Below are 20,559 nucleotides of genomic sequence, written 5' to 3'. Positions count from 1 at the left end.
AAATATAAATATTTCTCAATGCAAGAAACATCCAGAGAACTTCATAAAACAAAGCCAGAGACATCTATAACATAGAAATTTAGAGTATAAGAAATAGAAATAGAAATAATAGATAAAACTTTAATGCCCACCATGATAGAAAGAAATCAAACCAAAGTCATAAAATAATGCCTCTTTACTATCCTAACATGGGCAATTCATTATTTGTATGCAATATACATAAACTACCTGTTCAATCCATAGACATTATTTATAAAGCAGAAATCAGAATACATGCAAGGAGATTTGTCTAGCAAAAGCTTGATAGAAGGAGTTGTATTTCACTGATTTCAATTCATGACAGATAAAGTGTTTAACAATGTGAATAATTCCATAATGTTATTAATAGGGAGCTAATATGAACCAATCTTTGCATTCTGAAGATACATATTTTTTCTAGGATGCATGAGATATTTAGAAAAATTGATAAAATATTAGTTTTTAAAACTATCAAAATAAAGGTCCAAACCAAAATAATACTGAAATATTCTTTTCCAAATGCTCTCAGAAAAATATAATGCAACTAGAAACCTGGGGTGGGGGATGATCAGAAAACAAACATTTCTTCACCTGGAAATGTAACATATACTACAACAACAGTCTTTTTCTTTAAGAATACAAAAAAATATGCTATATGTTCAAATGAATAAGGCACAATGGAACTAACATGCACATTTGTTTGTTCCTCAATTCAAAAAGTAAAGTGCATCCAAATACAAAATTTATACAAAAGTTTAATGAGAAATCTCCATACTGCTTTCCAGACAGGTTGCAACAATTTGCAGTCCTACCAGCAGTACATAAGTGTACCTTTATTCTCGAATCCTTGCCAACATTCATTGTTACTTATATTCTTGATAGCTGCCATTCTGACTAAAGTGAGAATGAATATCAATGTAGTGATACTTTGCATTTCTCTAATTGCAACAGATATTGAACATGTTTGCATAAATTTGTATCATTTCTTCTGTAAAGTGCCTGTTCCATTTCTTTACCCATTTAGTGAGTGGGTTATTTAGGGGTTCGTGTGTGTGTGTGTGTGTGTGTGTGTGTGTGAGTGTGTGTGTGTGTGTGTGTGTGTGCATATGTGTGTGTTAAGTTTTTTGAGTTATTTATGTATCCTGGAAATTAATGTTTTATCTGAGGTACAGGTAGAAAAAATTTTCTCCCATTCTGAAGGTTCTCTCTTCTCACTCTTAGCTGTTTCCTTTTCTGTGAAAAAGCTTTTTAGTTTTATGCCAACCCATTTATTGATTATTGATTTTATTAAGGAATTTGGTTCCTGAGTTGATATATTGGAGTATTGGGCTGAACTTTTCTTCCAGTATGTGCATACAGGTTTCTGGACAATATCTGGGTCCTTGATTCACCTAGAGCTGAGTTTTGTGCAGGGTGAGAGATAAGAGTCAAATTTTATTCTATTACATGTGGATTTTCAGTTTTCCCAGGAGTTTCCAGTATTTCCAGAGTGGTTGCACCAATAAGAATAAAATAGCAGTACATTAGACAATGGGGAAATGGAGGGAAGGGGAGGGGATAAGCAAAGGAAAGACAGTAGAAAGAATCTGACAGTTTTTCCATGTACATGTATGAAAACAACACAGTGAATCCCACTACCATGTATATCCATAAGAGTGGGACTTTAACTAGAATAAAATATATCTCATGCTTTTATAGTTATATCAAACTGGATTGTGCTGTCATGTAAAAGTAAAAAGAAACAATTACTTTCAAAAATAAAAAAGAACATGCCTGGAAATTACAGGATAGAAATTAAGTACTCCTGAGAGTTCATTCTTATTTGTAAATGTATTGAGAAAAATAAATAAAAGAAGTGCAAAAATTAAATAAATTAAATATATGAATAAAATAGGAAAATTGAAAACAGAAAATGAATTAATAATTACAAAAGGGGGTTAGGAAACAGAAAATAGATTAAAAATAAGCTTTAATATTATTAAGAAACATTAAAAGATGGCAGAAAATAATCATCTAGAAAATGCTAAAAAATGTAGCATAATATTTTAAAACTATACACAAATAAATTTCATGTAAAACATATTATGGGAGAGAAATTGCCAAGAGCAAATTGAAAAAAAAATACAAATCCTTATAAATTGATTTCCATATATAAGAATGAGAAATTTGGGATTGAATGTCCTTTCAAAACAGACCAGGAAGAAGTTTCACTTAAGAACATCTGATAAAAAAATAAATTAAAAAAATAAAAAAATAAAAGAATTTTAATCAAAACTGAAAGAGCAAATAATTCCAATGCACTGCCCATTGCACCAAAGAGGTAACAATAACTTCAATACTATGTAAACCTTTCAGCACACCAAGAAAAAAAAATTCTGCTGCATTTTTAATGACATGAATAAATATACCTAGCTTTCTGGGGATGCTTTATCAAATGACCACTAACAGTGTCTTGAAACGATAGACATAGTTCACTTCAAAGTTCTGGAGGCTGGACTGAACTTTCCCCCATGAACCCTAAGGAAGCATCCTTTCCTTCTTTCTTTCATCTTCTGTAGGCTCAGGGAATTATTTGAGTCATGGTCATATCACTCCTCTCTCTGCATGTGTGTTCACATTACCTCATCAAATTATTTGTGCCAAATATACCTCTGCCTCATTTATCAGCATTTTTTGTCACTGCATTTAGCATCTACATGTATAATCCAAAATAAGCTCCACCTGTCCTTTGTGCTCTGTAACACAATTGCATTATTGATGGACTCAGTATAGGTTCTCTATAGTCTGCCTTTGGCTCCTCAAAATGTATGTTATTCTTGTAAGTACAATAGCATCACTCATCTCAACTTCTCTACAAGTCCTAAGGGATTAAAAATCAATTGTATAAGTTGAAAATCTTATCTAAATATCATTGACAAAAACATTTAAATCTCATCATTAGAATCAAGTAGGTGAAACTGAATGGTTTCTACCTGGGACTAAAGTCTTTATCTGTGAACTTAGATAACAAGTTAGCTGCTTCCAAAGAATAATGATCAGAGAGACATAGCAGAATAGCTATAGATGCTGATATTTGAATATGGACAAAATGGAGAAATAAAGGAGTCTCCAACTCTAAGCAAGTGTAAAATCCAGTAGGAAAAATTCTTCTAGGTTTCAGGCTTAAGAATAACCCACTAAGCCTTCAGTCTTTGCCCTTAGACCATAAGTCTGCTGAGCACTGGCTCTGTACTGTGCATTAATTCTTTTTGATTTAATTCTGCCTTGGAAGAAATCTTTGTCACTCATAGTTACAAAGCTGGGATTTCTAAGCAAACCTGAAATCTTATCTTGCAAGTTGCCAAATTATAAAACAAGTAGAATGTCAGCAATACGGGGATGATTCCTTCTCAGCAAGACCAGAACAGCCAAAGAAACTCAAGGATTCTCCTGTAGATTCTCCTGTAGAGAGAGAGAACAGACTTATCAAATTCATGAATTCTTGCTTTCTGAATGTAAAGAGAATGAATTTCTTCTGCTTGAATCCATTTCCTTTGTGGTAATTTGTTATGACAGACCTAGGAAACTAATACTATACTATTAACACAAAATAACTATAAACCAATAAATACTGAGCAAACTAATTTATCACTGAAAGAAGGAGCGGACAAGGCTAGTCCTTGGAGAAGTGCCCGTTTATTGAGGAACAACTCTGCATATTTATAGAGCTGGGGCCGTTTGACAGTTATGACAGTTTGGCATAGGGCACTTTCTGGTTGGTGGGTAAGGATCATGAGAGTCAGCAGGGCTATTCTGATTGGTGGGTAAGAATCATGAGAGTCAGCAGGGCTAACCATTGGATGGCTCTTCTCGGGGGATGGGGAAGCACTGCCAACATTTCCCCCTCTTTGTTATTAAATGAGAGTGGGCATCCACTCATTCTGGCTGCTTCCTGCTGAGATGGGGTGGCGTGGGAGAATCAGAGTGGAGGGAAGTAAGGGGCCTCCACAGGAGGGCAGAGAAGACTGGTATAACTTCAGGAACCAGATCAACGAAGGTTCCTTCCCACCATAGATCCATGATGATGTCAGCCCATTCGGCATAGGTCTCCACTGGCGGTATCATCAGTAGCCAGAAGTTGGTAATTCCTGAGGAGAAGCTGGTTAAAAGCTTGATTAGAAATTTTACCCACCTGAGTCTGAATGAACTTTATGATAAAGGGAAGGAACAGGCACAGGGAGTTTTTATAGCCCAAATCTAATGGGGTCTCTGGGTCTGCAAGCTGCCTTGTTGGCACAAGAGGGGTTAAGTGTTCAACCTTGAGTGGGGGTTGAGTGTTCAGCCTTGAGTGGGTGCTTGGGCATTTGGGCTTGAAGCAAACAGGCGATAAAGAACCAGACAGAGGGTTTGAGAAGCCAGGTCATTCTGCAGCTAATTTGTTTGGCCAGCTTGGCCTGCACCTAACACCCCCAATTCCACTCTTCTAGCTCCCTCCCCTCTCTGTTAAGGCTGCTCTTATTGACCATCAAACTCTCTCCTGCCTGGGTGTCTCTGAAACCAGCTTGCTTCTCTCTTTACCTTCCTCTGGCCCTTGGAGCACTGTTCCCAGCTTTATTCCCTAGTCTTGTCTCTCTTCACACCAAGAAGGCACAGCTTTGTAATAAAGAAGGCAACTTCTCCCACGCTCTGAATGAAGGTGGCCAAGGGAGGATGGTGGCCCATTGTTACCAGATTTCCTTTTGAGAGCAGTCAGATCTTTCCACGTTTTATATGAAACACCTCAACGTTAAATACTGATACATGAAATTCTTACAAAATTGGGAGAGTAAACAAAACACACATGTTCCTCCTTAGGCCCAGAAGGCAACTGGTAAAGTGCTCCCTTATGATAAAGGTAGTTCACACTTATTCAGGGGTCACCATGCCCCGGACACCTAAGTGGTTTGTCAGAAGAACTACACACAACACTCCCACTACTGTCCAGATTCAAGCAAGGGGTGGGAGGGTCTGGCTGGAGGGGGCCCTTAGGGTCATTTGCCTTGAATCTCCAGACATAGGGCAAAGAGAGGACCCAAGAGGGACCAGAAATGAGGGGCAGCATTGACAAGAGTACTTAATGACAGGTGACGATCCTTGGCTCTTTTGATGAAGGTGTAGGATCACTGGGCTTAAGCCTGGAAATATGAATCCATGGGGTAAGTTGGTTATTAGGTAGTTTGAGTTTGGCCACTGAGGGTGTGCTCATAATCACCTGAGCAGGGCCCTTCCATTTTGGTTTTAAAGGGGGCTTTTTCTGCAGTGGGCAATAGTAAATAAGTTGACCAGATGTTAAGGAGGTAGGGTTTTAAGAGAGAGTGGGGTCAGGAAAGAGCCAGTCTTGATATAGTGCCAGAGTTCAGAGCATAAATGGAAGACAAGTGGCAGAGCATAGGTTTTGGAGATGGGTAGGGGTTCTGTAGGCAATCCGGGAGGAACGAGGCAACGGCCATACATGACTTTGAAAGGTGAGAGATTAGAAGGCTTCTTTGGCAAGGCCCTAATGTGCAATAAAGCCAAGGGGAGCACCTTTACACAGTCCAGGCTTAATTTCATGGTGAGCTTGGTGAGGGTCTCTTTAAGGGACCGATTGGTCCTTCCAACCTTTCTGGAAGCCTGGGGGCTGTAAGGGCAATGGAAATGCCAAGGGAGTGATAGCACGTGAGCCAGTCCCTGAGTTATCTGCGAGGTGAATTATGGGCCATTGTCTGATTGGATAGAAGTGGGTATCCTGAAACAGGGGATTATGTGAGTAAACAACAGATCAACTACCTTAGAGGCCCGCATGTTAGAAGTGAGAAAGTCTTCAACCCATCCTGAAAAAGAATCTACCAATACAAGAAGATATTTTATGTTTTTTACTCAGAGCATGTTGGTGAAATCAATCTGCCAGTCTGCAGCTGGGGTATGACCGCGGGCCTGATGAGAAGGGAAAGTTTTAGGTTTTAATGGAGTATTGGTATTGGTTTTCTAGCAGATCTGACAAGCGGAAGTGATCTGTTGTAGGAGGGTCTTATCACGTGGGGAAAGGGTGAAAAAGGAGTGAAAGAAAGTAATGAGACTCTGTAGACTAGAATGGAATAGAGAGTGAAGAAACTGTAAGAGTTGTTGGGGATCTTTGGGCCAATCCCCGGTGGTAACAAAGAGAAGTGGAGAGGAGGTAAAGCTATGTAAGACAGCTGATCAAGCCACTTGATCGGCCTTGGAATTCCCCATAGTATTAAGGGAGGAGTCAATTTGGTGGGCCTTGCAATGGATTATTCCCAGTTGGGAAGGCAGCCTGGAGGCTCATAGTGGGCCAGAAGTAAGTGTGGAATTAATGACTGCCATCCCTGTGGTGGTCAATAGCCCCCTTTCTTTCCAAATGTCTGCATGGGAGATCAGGATATGGAAGACGTATTTGGAATCTGTTTATAGGGAGAGGGTTTTTCCCTCTGCTAGCTGGAATGCCCTTCTGGCAGCTATGAGTTCAGCTTGTTGGTTGGTGGTATTGGGTGGGAGAGGTTTTGCCTCTATGATGGATGAGAGGGAAATGACAGCATATCCCGCCACTTTAACCCCTTCATGTATAAAGGAGCTACCATCTGAGAAACAGCCGAGGTCTGAAGAGGGCAGGGGTCCCTCAGAAATGGTGGTAGGGCAGGGTAAAATTGTCTCTAATACCTCCAGGCATTTGTGGATGGGATCTTGAGAGGGAGAAGATGGGAGGAGGGAGACATTGTTTAGTGGAGAGCAGGACTGAAAAGAGATGGAGGGATTTTCAAGGAATGAGACAAGGAGGGATAGAACCCTGGAAGGAGGAAGTGACTGTAGCCCCTTGTAAGTAAGGAAATCCTTTAGATGGTGAGGAGATGAGATGGTTAGCAGGGAGCCAAAGGTAAGCTTGTGTGCTTCTTCCTGGAGGTCATGAGCCGCTGCTAGGGCTCTGAGGCATTGGGGCCATCCCCTGACGATGGGGTTGAGGTGTTTGGATAGGTAGGCCACTGGTGCAAATGTGGGGCCATATTCCTGACCCAGAACGCCCAAATTTTGTCCCTGTTTTACATATACATAGAGGGTGAAGTGTTGGGACAGATTGGGGAAATGCAGTTTGGGTGTCTGGAGGAGGGCCTTTTTAAGGATTATAAAGGGCTTCCCTATCGCTGAGGGTAGGGGTTCATCTTGGGGGCCCTTGGCCAGATTATATAGCAGCCTGGCAAGGAGGGAGAAATTAGGAATCCAGGCCCTGAAGTACCCAGTCAAACCCAAGAAGGAGAGTATGTCATCTTTGGTCTTTGGTATAGGTATAAACACAATAAGCTGTTTTCTGTCTACTGTAATGGCCTTTTTCCCTTGAGATATAGAGAACCCTAGATATATGACCTCTTTACATGCTATTTGGGCCTTTTGTGGAGAGGCCCAATATCCCTTTAAGGCCAAGAAATTAAGTAGGAGAACTGTGTCATCTGTTGAGTGCCCTTTGGGCAGGCTACAGAAAAGTAGATAATCAACATACTGCAAGAAGGTGGATTTTGGGCACTGGGGGTGAAAAGATTGGAGGTTGGAGGCCAAGGTTTGCCAAAGAGGTGTGGATTATCTCGAAATCCCTGAGGAAGGACAGTCCAGGTTAGTTATTGAGAAGGTCTGGTGGTGGGATCTGTCCAGGTAAAGGGAAAAAGATCTTGCAATTCCGGAGCAAGAGGAATGGAGAAGAAAGCATCCTTTAAATCTATGACGAGAAGTGGGTGGAAGTTTGGGGGATCTGAGACAGCAGGGTGTATGGGTTGGGAACCAAAGGATGTATGGGCCTAACGGAGGTGTTGATGAGTCGTAAGTCCTCAACTAAGCGATAGGACCCATTGGGCTTTCTTCCGCTAGTATAGGAGTATTGTAAGGGGAATGAGCAGGATGGATGTACCCCTTGCAAGAAGGTCCTGAATAATAGGTTGTAGGCCCAGAAGAGCTTTTGTGGACAGAGGGTATCGAGCCTGATTGGGGAAGGTGTTAGGATCTTTGAGATGAATGTTGACTAGTGAGCAGGAAACGGTGGAGGGGGTGTGGGTATCCCATACAATTGGGTCAACTAGGTTCATAGGTAAAGGGTCCTTTTTCATGTCAGTCTCACAAGTGGAAAAGAATGGCCAGTCTTCTGCTAAAAGGGCCAGAAAAGATGAACAGGCCGATTCTGGGACCTGAATCATGCCAGGAGCCCAGATGTTGATTGTTGTATTAAATTTAGAGAGAATATCTCTGCCAAGCAAAGGAACTGGACATTGGGGCATAACTAGGAACATCTGAGAGAATGAGAAGTTGTCTATGAAACAGAGTAATAGGGGAGTCTTTTTTAGATAGATAGGCTTTCCTCCTACTCTGACAATAGGAGAGGTGGACAGCACTGTTTGCCCCCAGAATTCTGTCAGGACTGAGAAGGTAGCCCTGGTGCCAAGGAGAAAGTCAACTTTGCACCCATCCATCTGAATCCACACCCTAGGTTCTTGTTTATTAATCATTAAGGCTGGGGACAAGGACCCAAGGCTCCATCAATCTTTGATTGCTATGCCCAGAAGGTCAGAGGGTTCCCTGGATATAGGCTTCCTATGGAATCTAGGACAGTCAGAGTCCCAATGACCTTGTTGTTGACATTTAGGGCATGGGTTACTTGGAGTGTGTGGTGCAGGGCATGCCCTGGCCCAATGTCCCTCCTTGCCACACTTGAAGCAGGGGTCCGGGGGATTTTGAACCGAGAAGGCAACCTGCAGGACCTGGGCGAGCATCTGAAATTTATTGTGTTGGGCCCTGTGCTTGCGGCGCTCTATTTCCTCATCCTGGTTGTGAAAAACCTTAAAGGCTACCACCAAGATCTCAGTCTGGGGGGTGGTAGGGCCTTGTTTGAGCTTTTTTAGTTTGGCCTGGATGTCGGGGTAGCTCTGCAAGAGGAAATATGTCATAAGGACATGACGGCACATCTGGGGTTTCAGGATCTAGATTAGTATACTGCTGAAGGGCTTTTGTAAACCAATCCAGAAATTCTGATGGTGTCTCCTCTCACTTTTGAATAATCTCTTGTAATTTTTGGAAATTGACAGCCTTACGTGCTGCTTTTTTGAGCCCAGCAATAATACATGCGGCAAATCAGTCCCCACTCTGTATGCCAGCTTGTGTATTATAATCCCAGTCGGGAGTTTGATCTGGAGCAGCAAGTGGCCCTGGAGGGTGATTGGGATTAACTTGGTGAGTTTCATCCGCATGGGCTCTGGCAAGTTCCCAGACTCTGGTATGCTACTCACGAAGGAGAGTATTAGCCAATAACATACATATATCATGGTGAGTGTGGCTATAATCCTGGAGGACCCATTGAAACTCTCTTATGTAAGTGGTGGGATCTGTGGTGAATGAGCCCAACCTTTGCTCACGTTGCATGAGGGCATTCATAGAGAATGGGACATGTACCAGGATAATGCACTCAGGTCCAGCAATCTCTCTTAAGGGGGCCATGCTTTGTGGAACTAGGGAGCAGGACCTAGTTTGGGGGGGGGGACTAAAGGTGTCACGGGAGAAGGGGGAGCCAATGTAGGAGGTCGGTAGGGAAGGGGTTCATCTGCCGAATCGAAAGAAGTTTCAGTCGGGTTGTTAAGGTAAGAGCATAGGTTGGGGTAAGAACGAAAAAGAGAAAAAGCCTCAACATAGGGGATCTCCTTCTACTTTTTTGAGCACTTGCAGAAGTTAAACAGATCTCTGAGAATTGTGGGATCTAGGGATCCTCTTGGGGGCCATTGACTTTGATTGTCCAATTGATAGTAAGGCCAATCTTGTGTGCAGAATTTCATGAGAGTTTGGCATTTATATAAAAAGTGAGGGATAGCTGATTCAGATTAGCCAGGAGGCATTTTAAGGGAGAGTCTGCAGGCAGGGAAGAAGAGGCCTCCATAATAGTCCTTAAGAAGGAAGTAGGAAGGTGGGAAGGGTCCGGACTTGAACAGAATCGATGAGCCTCCATGCAGGCGTCCCCGCAAGGAGAGCTTGACCAATATGACTTGAGAGAGTCGGAGCCGGGAGGATGGTCGAGTTGTCACCTGAGAGTCCAGCTGGCAGACCCAGAAAGGCCAGAAGTCATGGACCACCTGGCGCCAGGATTTTTTTTTTTTTTTTTTTTTTTTTTTTTTTTTTTTTTTAGGTCAGGAGAGAGACAAGGGTGGTTAAAGAGAGAGAGAGAGAGAGGAGTGCCTGTTCTTCCACCCCTCGGGACCTCCTGCTCATGAACCAGGTTCCAGAGAGTCCACTGTGACCATGAAGGTCATGGCAGGGTGTGTTCTCTCCTCCAGATTGGGCGTCAGAGGTTTTCCAGAGGATCACAGTCAAAGCCCCTGCGTATAGCCCATCTGAAGTTGGATACCCGGTAGGGGAACTCACTTACTGAAGAGCCAGTGTTATGTGAGTAGTAGCAGCTCGCGAAAGAGTGGACGAGGACGGCAATCCTTGAGAGAGGGGGCCCTCAAGCAGCAAATTCCCCCTCTTGGGTTTCGGCACCAAAGAAAAAACAGTAAATAAGGCTCCTTGTCGGAGAAGTGCCCCGTTTATTGAGGAACAGCTCTGCATATTTATAGAGCCAGGGCAGTTTGACAGTTATGACAGTTTGGCACAGGGTGCTTTCTGATTGGCAAGTAAGGATCATGAGAGTCAGCAGGGCTATTCTGATTGGTGGGTAAGGATCATGAGAGTCAGCAGGGTTCACCATTGGGTAGCTCTTCTCAGGGGATAGGGAAGTTAGTCTTTGGAGCCAGGGTGACTCACGACAACCACTATCTATCAACATTCTAAGCACAGTTCCAAGCACCTTTCCAGTAAAACAAAGCATATCACAAGTGGGATTAATTGAAAATGTTTGGAGGGTTTAATATTAAGGAAAAAAAATATTAGGATGAATCATACAAAAGAAGTTTATTTTATATGTGTTATAATATTTGATGTGAGCAATGTCGTATACAAAAAGATAATTTTAACTTTTTATATGTTAGGAGTTACTGATATACATTCAAGTCAAATTTGCTAGTCATTTCCTTCTTTCCTGACATGAGAGCCTTATCACCAACTATGAACATCTTGACTTTGAATATTGGAATGTGAATATCATAGATAAAATACAGGACACCTAGTTAAATTCTAATTTTAAATAAACAACAAATAAATGCTTTATAACTATGTTCTTCTTAATTAACAAATATACTAAAATTCTTTAGGAATTCTGAATAAAATATAATTGAGTATTCAAGACTTTATGAAATATGGCAACACTATTCATATTCTTGCAAGTTGAAAATCAATGATGTAACTTTTTTTAAATCATAAAGAACTTGTACCATAACTGTTTTGTCCAGAGAATTAAATCTGGGGGAAATTCTATAAGAATTGAAAATTATAATCTGATCCTATTTTGGAAATATTTTTTCATAAATATTAATGTTGGATTAGTTAATTCTACAATTCTCTTCTTTAATATCATATTTCTTACATTAAATACCAATTGTTAGTATATACTTGAGATTTCTAAAGTAAGAAATATCATAATTCTTAAATTTTGTAAAATAGGATGAACTTTATTCAATTAATCATGCCCCAGTCATCAATAAATATCTTGAAACAAAATCTATGTACAAAATAATTATAAACAACTTACCAAGATCTAGAATCTACTCTTTCGAAGTGTCTTCAAATGGCTCTAAATGAAAGAACTCTTCTCCCACTTACTTGTTTAACTTCAGAGTTATTCAGTTTTTTAGTCCAAACAATTATTTCCATAATCCATCCAGAAAGAACTAAAAAACAAATGAGACTTTAACAGAGAACTGAGCTATAAAAGAAAAATTTTATATTCTCATGAACACTCTCTGGCTCTATTCTAACCACACTTACCAGGTTCATATCATATTTCTACAGCAATTCTTTGAGTTGTTTTTTTTTTTTTTAAGGCAGGAAAATATGTGTTTGTGTTTTATAAATTCCAAGGCAAACATTTCATGTTATTGCTTTCTGTGATACTTCAGTAGCCTGCGTAAATTTTCATTTTTCTTCCTTATAAAGTAATTTTCTTTACTATTCTTTCATTAAAATCTGGAATTAAAAAAAATAAATTTTTTTCTCTTTAATATACTGTTTTTGATAGACTAATTTTGGAAAAAAAACTCTTCTTGTAATAAAGGAAAGTGAATTCTTACAGGAAAGTGTTTAAATATTTTCCCCAAAGCTAATAATTATAGAAAATTCTAGAAGGCTTATATAAAATGTATAAATGATGAGTATATGTATAGCTTTAATACAGTAAGAGTAATTGGAAAACAATCATCATACTAATGCCATCTTTATATACTACTGTGGTTGTAATAAAAAAAAGCACTCTTTACTGCATGTACATAATTCTAAAATATCCTCAAGCAAATGAGTATAATTTTGTTCCAGTTTTTCTATACTGCAATTCAGCTTTTTAAACTTCTCTTTATAAATGAGTTTTTAAAATAATTCCATTTGCATTAATTCATCTGCTTCAAATTGTTTCAACCTGAAATAACCCTATGATTCCAGTGTGTCTGCAGGTGGGTTCCCATACATCCATCTGCCAGTCCTGGCAAACAAGTATCTCAAAATGATTTTCCCTGCCTGGGATTAGTTCAACATATATTAGGTGATCACAAAGATGAAATCATGTGTTCCCATCAACAGTCTATACCATAGCACTTAGAAGGTTAGTGTTACAACATATGATATCTAACTTTGTCAAGAGACCAGGTAAGAAATGGAAAAAGGGATGTCTTTAATTGTGGATCACAGTTTGATTATATTATCAGACTTATATGATAAAGGTGGCAAAAATTTCCTGCATAATTTCATGGACAGTCAGAATGATGTAAAAGTTTAAACAATGAATGAATAAAGATTGCTGTTTTAAAATCCAGTATTATCAGAGAAAAGATATGTTAGTCTTCCCTAGTCAATGCATCCCAGTTTTTAGTCTTAAGTCTTGGATACCCATATTCCATGGGAATTATGTTAGTTATTATATAGCATACTGAGGTAGGCTGGTTGAGTGCACATAATTATACACATTGATCTTAGATGGTAAAACTGGCAAGGATTCTCCAGGAACAGCATGCTAGTACAGAAGCTAAAAGTGAAGAAAGGCAACAGCTCTCCACCCAAGTACTGACAGCAGTAAGTGTGTACAGATAGGTTATTTAAATATAGGTGGATTTTATTGATAAACTAGTCAACTCAGGAGAGAGATAAAGAAAAGAAAATATGCAATATGTGGGTTTAACTAGGAGTTACTTGGTTCCTCTAACAAGATGTATGGTAAATATTAAGACAACTCAATTTTAGTTTGGATTCCCTTAAAAGCAAGTGACTTCTAATTGGTGGGTCATAAACTGAAGAATCAGCCCTTTTTTAAAGACATCCACACATAAAATAATATAGCATTTGTATCACACATACACAATTTTTTAGACATTATTAACTTTTTAAAAAATTATTTGTTTTTTAGTTATATATGACAGTAGAATATATTTTGACATATCATACTTATAGGGAGTATAACTTCCCATTTTATACTATTAACTTTTAAGAATTTAAGTTTTTTTTTTAATTTGTTTTTATTTATGTTTTGGTACTGACATTGAACCCACAGATGCTTCATCATTGACCTAAGTTCCAGCCCTTTTTATGTTTTATGTTGAGAAAGGGTCTCACTAAGTTTCTTACAGCCTTGCTAAATGGCTGAGTCTATCCTTGAACTTGAGATATTCCTACCTCCACCTCCCAAGCCATTGGAATTATAAATGGCTTGTGCAACAAGGCCTAGCTGAAATTTAAAAAAAATGTAAAACCTTAAAAAAACAGTAAAAATATTGCACTGACCCACCCTGATCTGTGTCCCCAAGACCCTCGAAGTTTTCTAGGTTCTATGTTCGTAGCATCTGGTTTGGAAACTTAAGTTATCTTCTCTTCTACATGTTTTGAAACAATAGAATGGCCAATTTTCCAAGACAATTAGAAAAAATAAGAGAAGAAATCATCAGCAGAACTGACTATTACTGTTTAAAAGAACCCACTAAGGATGTTGATTCTAGTTAGTTTCTTCTGAACTGTGACGGAGTACATGGTTCTGACTCTCCACAAAGTCATATGTTGATGTCTAGTTGGATGGTGTTTAGAGGTGTAGACTTGGGGAGTTCACAAGAGTAGAGCCTTCATGAATAGGAATAAGAGTTGACGCAACAAGAAGGAGGCTCTTGGCGAACCAGGATAAGGACCACCACTAGGCTCCAGATCGGCCACCACATTGATCTTAAACTTACCAGGATATAGAACCATGATAAATGAATGACATTTAAACAACCGAGTCTATAGTACTCTATTTAGCAACTCCGAATGATTAGACCATTGGACTTCAGAGTGAAGGAAAACATCTGAGCTCCTTCGTATGGAAAAACCATGTACATACTCACTTGTATATATGTGTCTATGTACATAATATCAGTTGAATAATTGAAAATAAAGAAAATACAAAATAAATATAGAAAAATATTGATATAGGCTTGAAGTTTAAAAAAAGTGTCATAAACAAGAAAAGAAATAGAACACTCTAATTTAAAAAGGTAAATTAATCCAAGAACCATAAGAATAAAAGAAATAAAAAACAAAGAAATGAAGTGGTTCTAAACTGAAAAACTAATAGATACAATAAAAAAGAAGGAATTCAAAATCCTATATGAATCTTTTGCTAAAATATCAACAAAATTTTTTTATTTGGAAACATAAAACTTTAGAAGATACTAAATTAAGATATCAACATTGCAACTAGCAAGGTAAACATAAGATGTGCTATATATCCAGTAGCTTCACAACCAGTTGTATAATTTCTGGGTCAAGTAGTAGTTCTATTTTGAGATTTAATGAAACTTTATTATTTTACATACGAGTTGTATTAACTTACCCCTCCACCAGCAGTATATGAAAGTTCTTCTATCTTCAGAAGCTTAATAGCATTTATCTTTTTAATAATAATAATAATTCTAACTGGAATGAGATGAAGTTTCATTGTGATTTAGACTTGCACTGATTATTAGTCATACTGAACATTTTGCCATATGCCAACAGGCTATTTCTTTTGAGAGATGTTTATTTATTTAGCTCATGTTTTCATTGGGTAATTTACTTTATATTTTGTTGTTGACCTGTTCAAGTTACTTTTCTATTCTGGCCATTAACTCTTTGTCAGAGGTAGAATTTGCAAATATTTTCGCCCTTTCTGTGTGTTCTTTCTTCATTCTGTTGACTTTGTCTTTTGCTTTGCAACTTTCTATTTTGATGTCATCTGCTTTGTGGACTTTTGCTTTTGTTGCCTGTGGTTTGTGTATGATATCCAAAAATGTTTTTGATTAGATCTATTGTGAAGTATTTCTTCTAATAGTATTCTAGATGTGGGTTTTAAATTTTTTTAATGTGTTTTATCTTAATTTTGGCGTATGAACAGAGGTCAAGGTCTAGACTCATTTTTCTATGCAATATTTTTTGTGTGAAGATATCCTTGCCCAAGCATATGCTCCCATGTGGCTATAAGTTAAACACCAAAACTGTTTCCTAAATTAGAGAAATTGGTATCCCATGTTATTTTAATTATGTCAAAATGAACTCAAATATTATGTATAACTAACATGAACTAGTAAAATAAATAATGTGGATATAATCTCACTAATGGGTATTTTATATATTATATATGTATATATATATATATAAATAATTTTTAACATACAGGTTTAAAATCATATATATATATGATTTTAAACCTGTATGTTAAAAAGACATCTACATTTCTTGGTTTATTGTGGTACTTTTTAACGTTAGTTGAGATATGCAACTAGCCTATGTGTTCACTAACAGATGAATAAATAAAACATATGAAATACTGTTTAGCAATAAAATGAATGAAATTCTGTCACTGCAGCAACATAAGTTGACCTGGAAATCATAATGTTAATTGAAATAAGCTATGCAATGAAGATAAACACTGTATGATTTTATTCATATGTGGAAAGTTAAAAAAAAACTGACTCCATAAATATGGAGCAGAACCAAGGATCTGAGAGTCTGCAGATGGGAGGGGAGAGAGGAGGATGGGCCCTGGTTAACATATACAAAGACACTGAGAGAAGGAATGATTCTGAGGTACCATTACACGATAGTGTGATTATAGTTATAATATTGTATCATACAAATCAAAATTAAAAAGAAGATATTGAATGTTATCATTACAAAGAAACGATTACAATTTGAAATGATAGAATGCCTAAACATCTTCAGGTAAACATTTCACAATTTATACATGTGTCCAAATATTATTACTTTGTCCCATAAATAGGTGCAATTGTTATCTTTCCATTAAAAATAAACATATAAATTTTGAAAAAGTCTGTGAGATGAGAAAAATTGCTTAAATATAGAAAATACCTATTTTTTTTAATTTGAAGAAATTAATAGCAGGATTTTTAAAGATTAACAGCATAAGTTGAAGAAGAGGAAAAAAAAAGTGTTGCCAGAGGGTCTAGTAACAAGAATTCCCAGAAATCAATACTTGTTTTCCTTTGGGAAAATCTGCTTTTGAATTCCTAATGGGAATTACCAAATTTAAGGATATATTTATATATATATGCAACACGTAAATTTACCATTGATTCAAACTTTGAGTTTGTGTGATTTTTTTGTTGTTGATGATGTTACTGGGAATTGAACCCAGAAGGGTTAACCACTGAACCACATCCCCAACCCTATTATATTTTATTTATTGAAACAGGGTCTCACTAAGTTGCTTAGGGCTTCTCTAAGTTGCTGAGGCTGGCTTTAAACTCAAAATCCTCCTGTCTCAGGCTCCCGAGCTAGTGGTATTACAGGTCTGTGCCACTGTGCCCAATAATGAGTTTCCCTGATGACTGATCTAGATGTTGTTCTTAAGACAAAATTTATAGTTTGTTTTTGAACATAATAGAAATATTTAAGTTTATTCTATTTTTTTTCAAAAACATAGAAAATAGTGCTTGTTTGAAAAATATAAATATCATGATGTTGGAAATGCTCTTTATTCTTCACAGCCACTAAACTATGAGAAAAAGAAGTCCTACACCCTCAACATAGAAGGAGCCAATACACACCTGGATTTTCGTTTTTCCCACCTGGGTCCTTTTAAAGATGCAACCATGCTGAAGATCATCGTTGGGGATGTAGATGAACCACCACTATTTTCCATGCCTTCTTACGTCATGGAAGTCTATGAAAATGCGAAGATCGGGACCATTGTTGGCACAGTTTTAGCACAAGATCCTGACAGTGCTAACAGTTTAGTAAGGTATGCTGTGATTCAATACTTCTAATATATAAAGATATTTGTTTCCTCTCAAGTGAATTTAAATATGAATTGTATAATATTTACTTAATTTATTACCAGGTTGACTTTTTTCAGAATTAAATTAGAATATTTGTTGGTTCTTTAACTAAGGAACATAGCAGATGTTTTTTGGAAAAATAAGAATATATGTAGCTATCTCCATGCATGTGCTACTGACCACCCAGATTGTTTCCACTTGACGGAATAAATATGTGCATAATTGATTGAAAAAATATTGTAAAAATAACTCAAACTAGAGAATCTTTGGTATCCTAGGTGTAGGAAGTATGGATAGAGTGGGAAAATAAAATATGGGAATAACATTCATCTCAACTTGGTTACTGGTCCCTCTGGTCACAAGAGCTGTGTGGCATTATCTAGTGATCTGTCCTTATCTACAAGAGAAAAATAATACCTACCCCTCAAGATTATTGTGCAGATTCATGAATCTGCATTCACAAAGCACAAGTAAAGCATCCTACAACTGGCAGTCACACAACTGAGTTAAGGTGAGTTAAGGTGCCCAGGTGAGTCCGGACGTAAACCGAGACACCCCTGAGAAGACTCGTATGGGAATTCTGGCATCTCTACTGACAGCTGAGCAAGATCTGTTCAATCCTGCTGATTCTCAAAATTCTAGTATTTAAAGATGGAAAAATGATGCACATAAATATGTAGATAGAGTTGAATTTTATGGAAATGAAGGACTTAACACATGTTAAGTGGCACAGTGATGAGTATATAACTAATTACTAAATAATATTTTATTATCCATATGCCATGCAATAGAGATTATTAAGACTTTCTTATATAATCAGAAAGGACTTCTTTTTGTCTCATGACAAAATAAAAAAAATTGTGTATAGTTATATTTACATACTTAGAGACCCTCAAGCCTTTGTTAGTTGAAATCCTTAAACAGGTCTGTCTGATTTGTCCCATAAACTCTTACTTTCACCATCATTAGTTTTCATCCATTTTAATAAAAGCCAAAAAATATACCTTATACAATATTTGTGGATGCTCTCAATTTTATTTTCTATATGTGTTATTATTTCAGTATTTTTAAGTGCATAGCACAAATGAATTAAGAGAAGCAATTCTCCGTGAACAAATGTATACACTTACTAATCATGTTCCATGTCCAAGTGCAATGACAGTATCCTGTCTTGCTAGGACCAAAAGCTAGATATTGCTTAAAGAAGCAGAGTAGCAAGATATTCAAAATAATATTTTCAAGATCAGTTATAGAAATTAATCACTCTAAAGGAATAGATAGAAGTCAGTATGTCCACTGATCGACTAGAGGAAATTTCATTATGCTTCATCATTCTATAAATTACCATTTTTTACTCTTAACTATAGGTATAACTTATTAAAATATACTGAAAGGTAGCACTATAAAGTATATGTGCAGATGAGACATCTTTTGCTATATACATCCAATGTCTTGGGAAATAAAATATTCTATTATGTTAGTTTAATTTGAAAATATCTGGTAAAAATTGGTCAGATTTCATTTGAAATTTAAATATTCACACAAATGATGCTTTCTATAATTGATAATTAAAGAGTAGAAGTTTTTCCCATTTGTAAAGTGATAGTCAACTACTCATCATCAGTACCAATATTACAAGGATCCTCATGATAAGAAATTACACCTATACACACACAACCACCACCACCACCACCAACAACAACAACACTACCAGTTTGAACTCCAGATAAGACAGAAGCTTAGAAAAAGTTAAGTATGTATTTTAATCAGTTTTTTTTTAAAAGAAGGAGAACAAATATGCATGGGGAGGTGAATAAGAAAGAGGGAGACACATAATTTAAGGAATTATTTTGTATAATTGTACAGGTACAAGTTCATAATCTGCAGAATAGGCCAGCAATCTGGAGACTCAGTTTCAGTTTCAGTTTCAGTCTAAAGGCTATCTGTGAGCAGAATACTTTTTGCTTGGGAAAAATTAGTCTTCATTCTATAGGCTTTCACATGATTGTGTGGGGTACATCCACATATGCTTTAATCAGACTCCACTGATTTAAATTAAATATTTGTCCCATCCAAAAAGACATTCACAGAATCATACAGAATAACACTTGGCCAAATCTCTGGACATTGTTGCATAAACAATTTGGCTCATAAACATGATGTCGTATTGCAATGAGGCTTACAGTGGTCTCATAGAGGTATTATAGGCAGTGTATCCCAAATATTTTTGAGATAATAAGTTCAAAAAGATTGAAGTGAGGCTCATAATCTAGGTCTGACAAGTAAAGGTTGGAGAAAGAATTGCAGATGGTGGTCTATATGAGGAGTGTGGACTACTGTGGATATGGTGAATTATGAGGTTTGGAAGTGAGTCTAGGCAAGGATTTTGAGGAGGGTTTTTTGCTGGTAGGTCTTTGAGGTTTATCTTAGCAGCAGTGCCAATTAGGGAAGAAAAGAAAATAGGGGAGCTTCAATATTTGTAACCAAAAATATACAAATAAAACATTTCCATTTTAAGATAAATACTAATAAACTTAGAAGTTGAAATGAAAGATGAATTTTCTGTGAAGCAATATAGGCCAAATGAGACAAAATTGAGAACAAGAGCAAACTCCTTTCAGCAGCTGTCCTAACACATATGAAAACACCTTATTTCACACAGAACTGGAGATGAAATACCCACCCTCCTCCAAGGGACAGTTGGAATTGTATGGAGGCTTTTTTGAGAATGTCTTGGTCCTTTGGCTATCACTATCTGACCTGCACTGTGGAGTGTAAAAAAAATATTCATTTTCACAGTTCTGGATGCTGAAAGGTCAAAGACCAAAATCTAGGGTTTGGAGAAGGCCTGCTTCCAGGTTTGTAGATACTGTGTCTTCAGGTGGCAAGGAGCAGAGAAAGAAGCAAAGTATCTCTTAGTTTTTTCTTGGAAAGCCCTAAATCCATTCATGAGAGCTACAGCGAATTTCATAGTCAATTTCTGGTGATGATTTTTTGATTTAGCCAGTTTGGCTGCCACAACATATTATCATAAACTCGGTGCTTCTAAAAAACAGAAGATTTTATCTCACAGTTGCACCCTGAAATAAGGGTGGCAGAGTAGCTGGGTTTTGGGGAA

General features: G+C 37.5%; 1 protein-coding gene across 3 annotated transcripts in view; it reads left to right on the top strand.

Annotated features, from left to right (window-relative positions):
* Positions 1-20,559, top strand: part of CDH18 (cadherin 18) — a gene marked incomplete at both ends in the record, with an annotated part of 309,905 nt that overhangs the window by 222,420 nt on the left and 66,926 nt on the right. For all 3 annotated transcript variants that reach the window (XM_081296232.1, XM_081296234.1, XM_081296233.1), the window contains one exon: positions 17,151-17,404. In XM_081296232.1, coding sequence (XP_081152358.1) covers positions 17,151-17,404 — 254 coding nt within the window. The remainder of the gene's footprint in view (positions 1-17,150; positions 17,405-20,559) is intronic.

This window comes from Spermophilus citellus (genome assembly GCF_964194105.1).
Source record: "Spermophilus citellus genome assembly, chromosome: 1".
Lineage (NCBI taxonomy): Eukaryota > Metazoa > Chordata > Mammalia > Rodentia > Sciuridae > Spermophilus > Spermophilus citellus.
The sequence above is the reverse complement of the archived record's forward strand: the minus strand, read 5'-3'. Positions and strand labels throughout refer to the sequence as shown.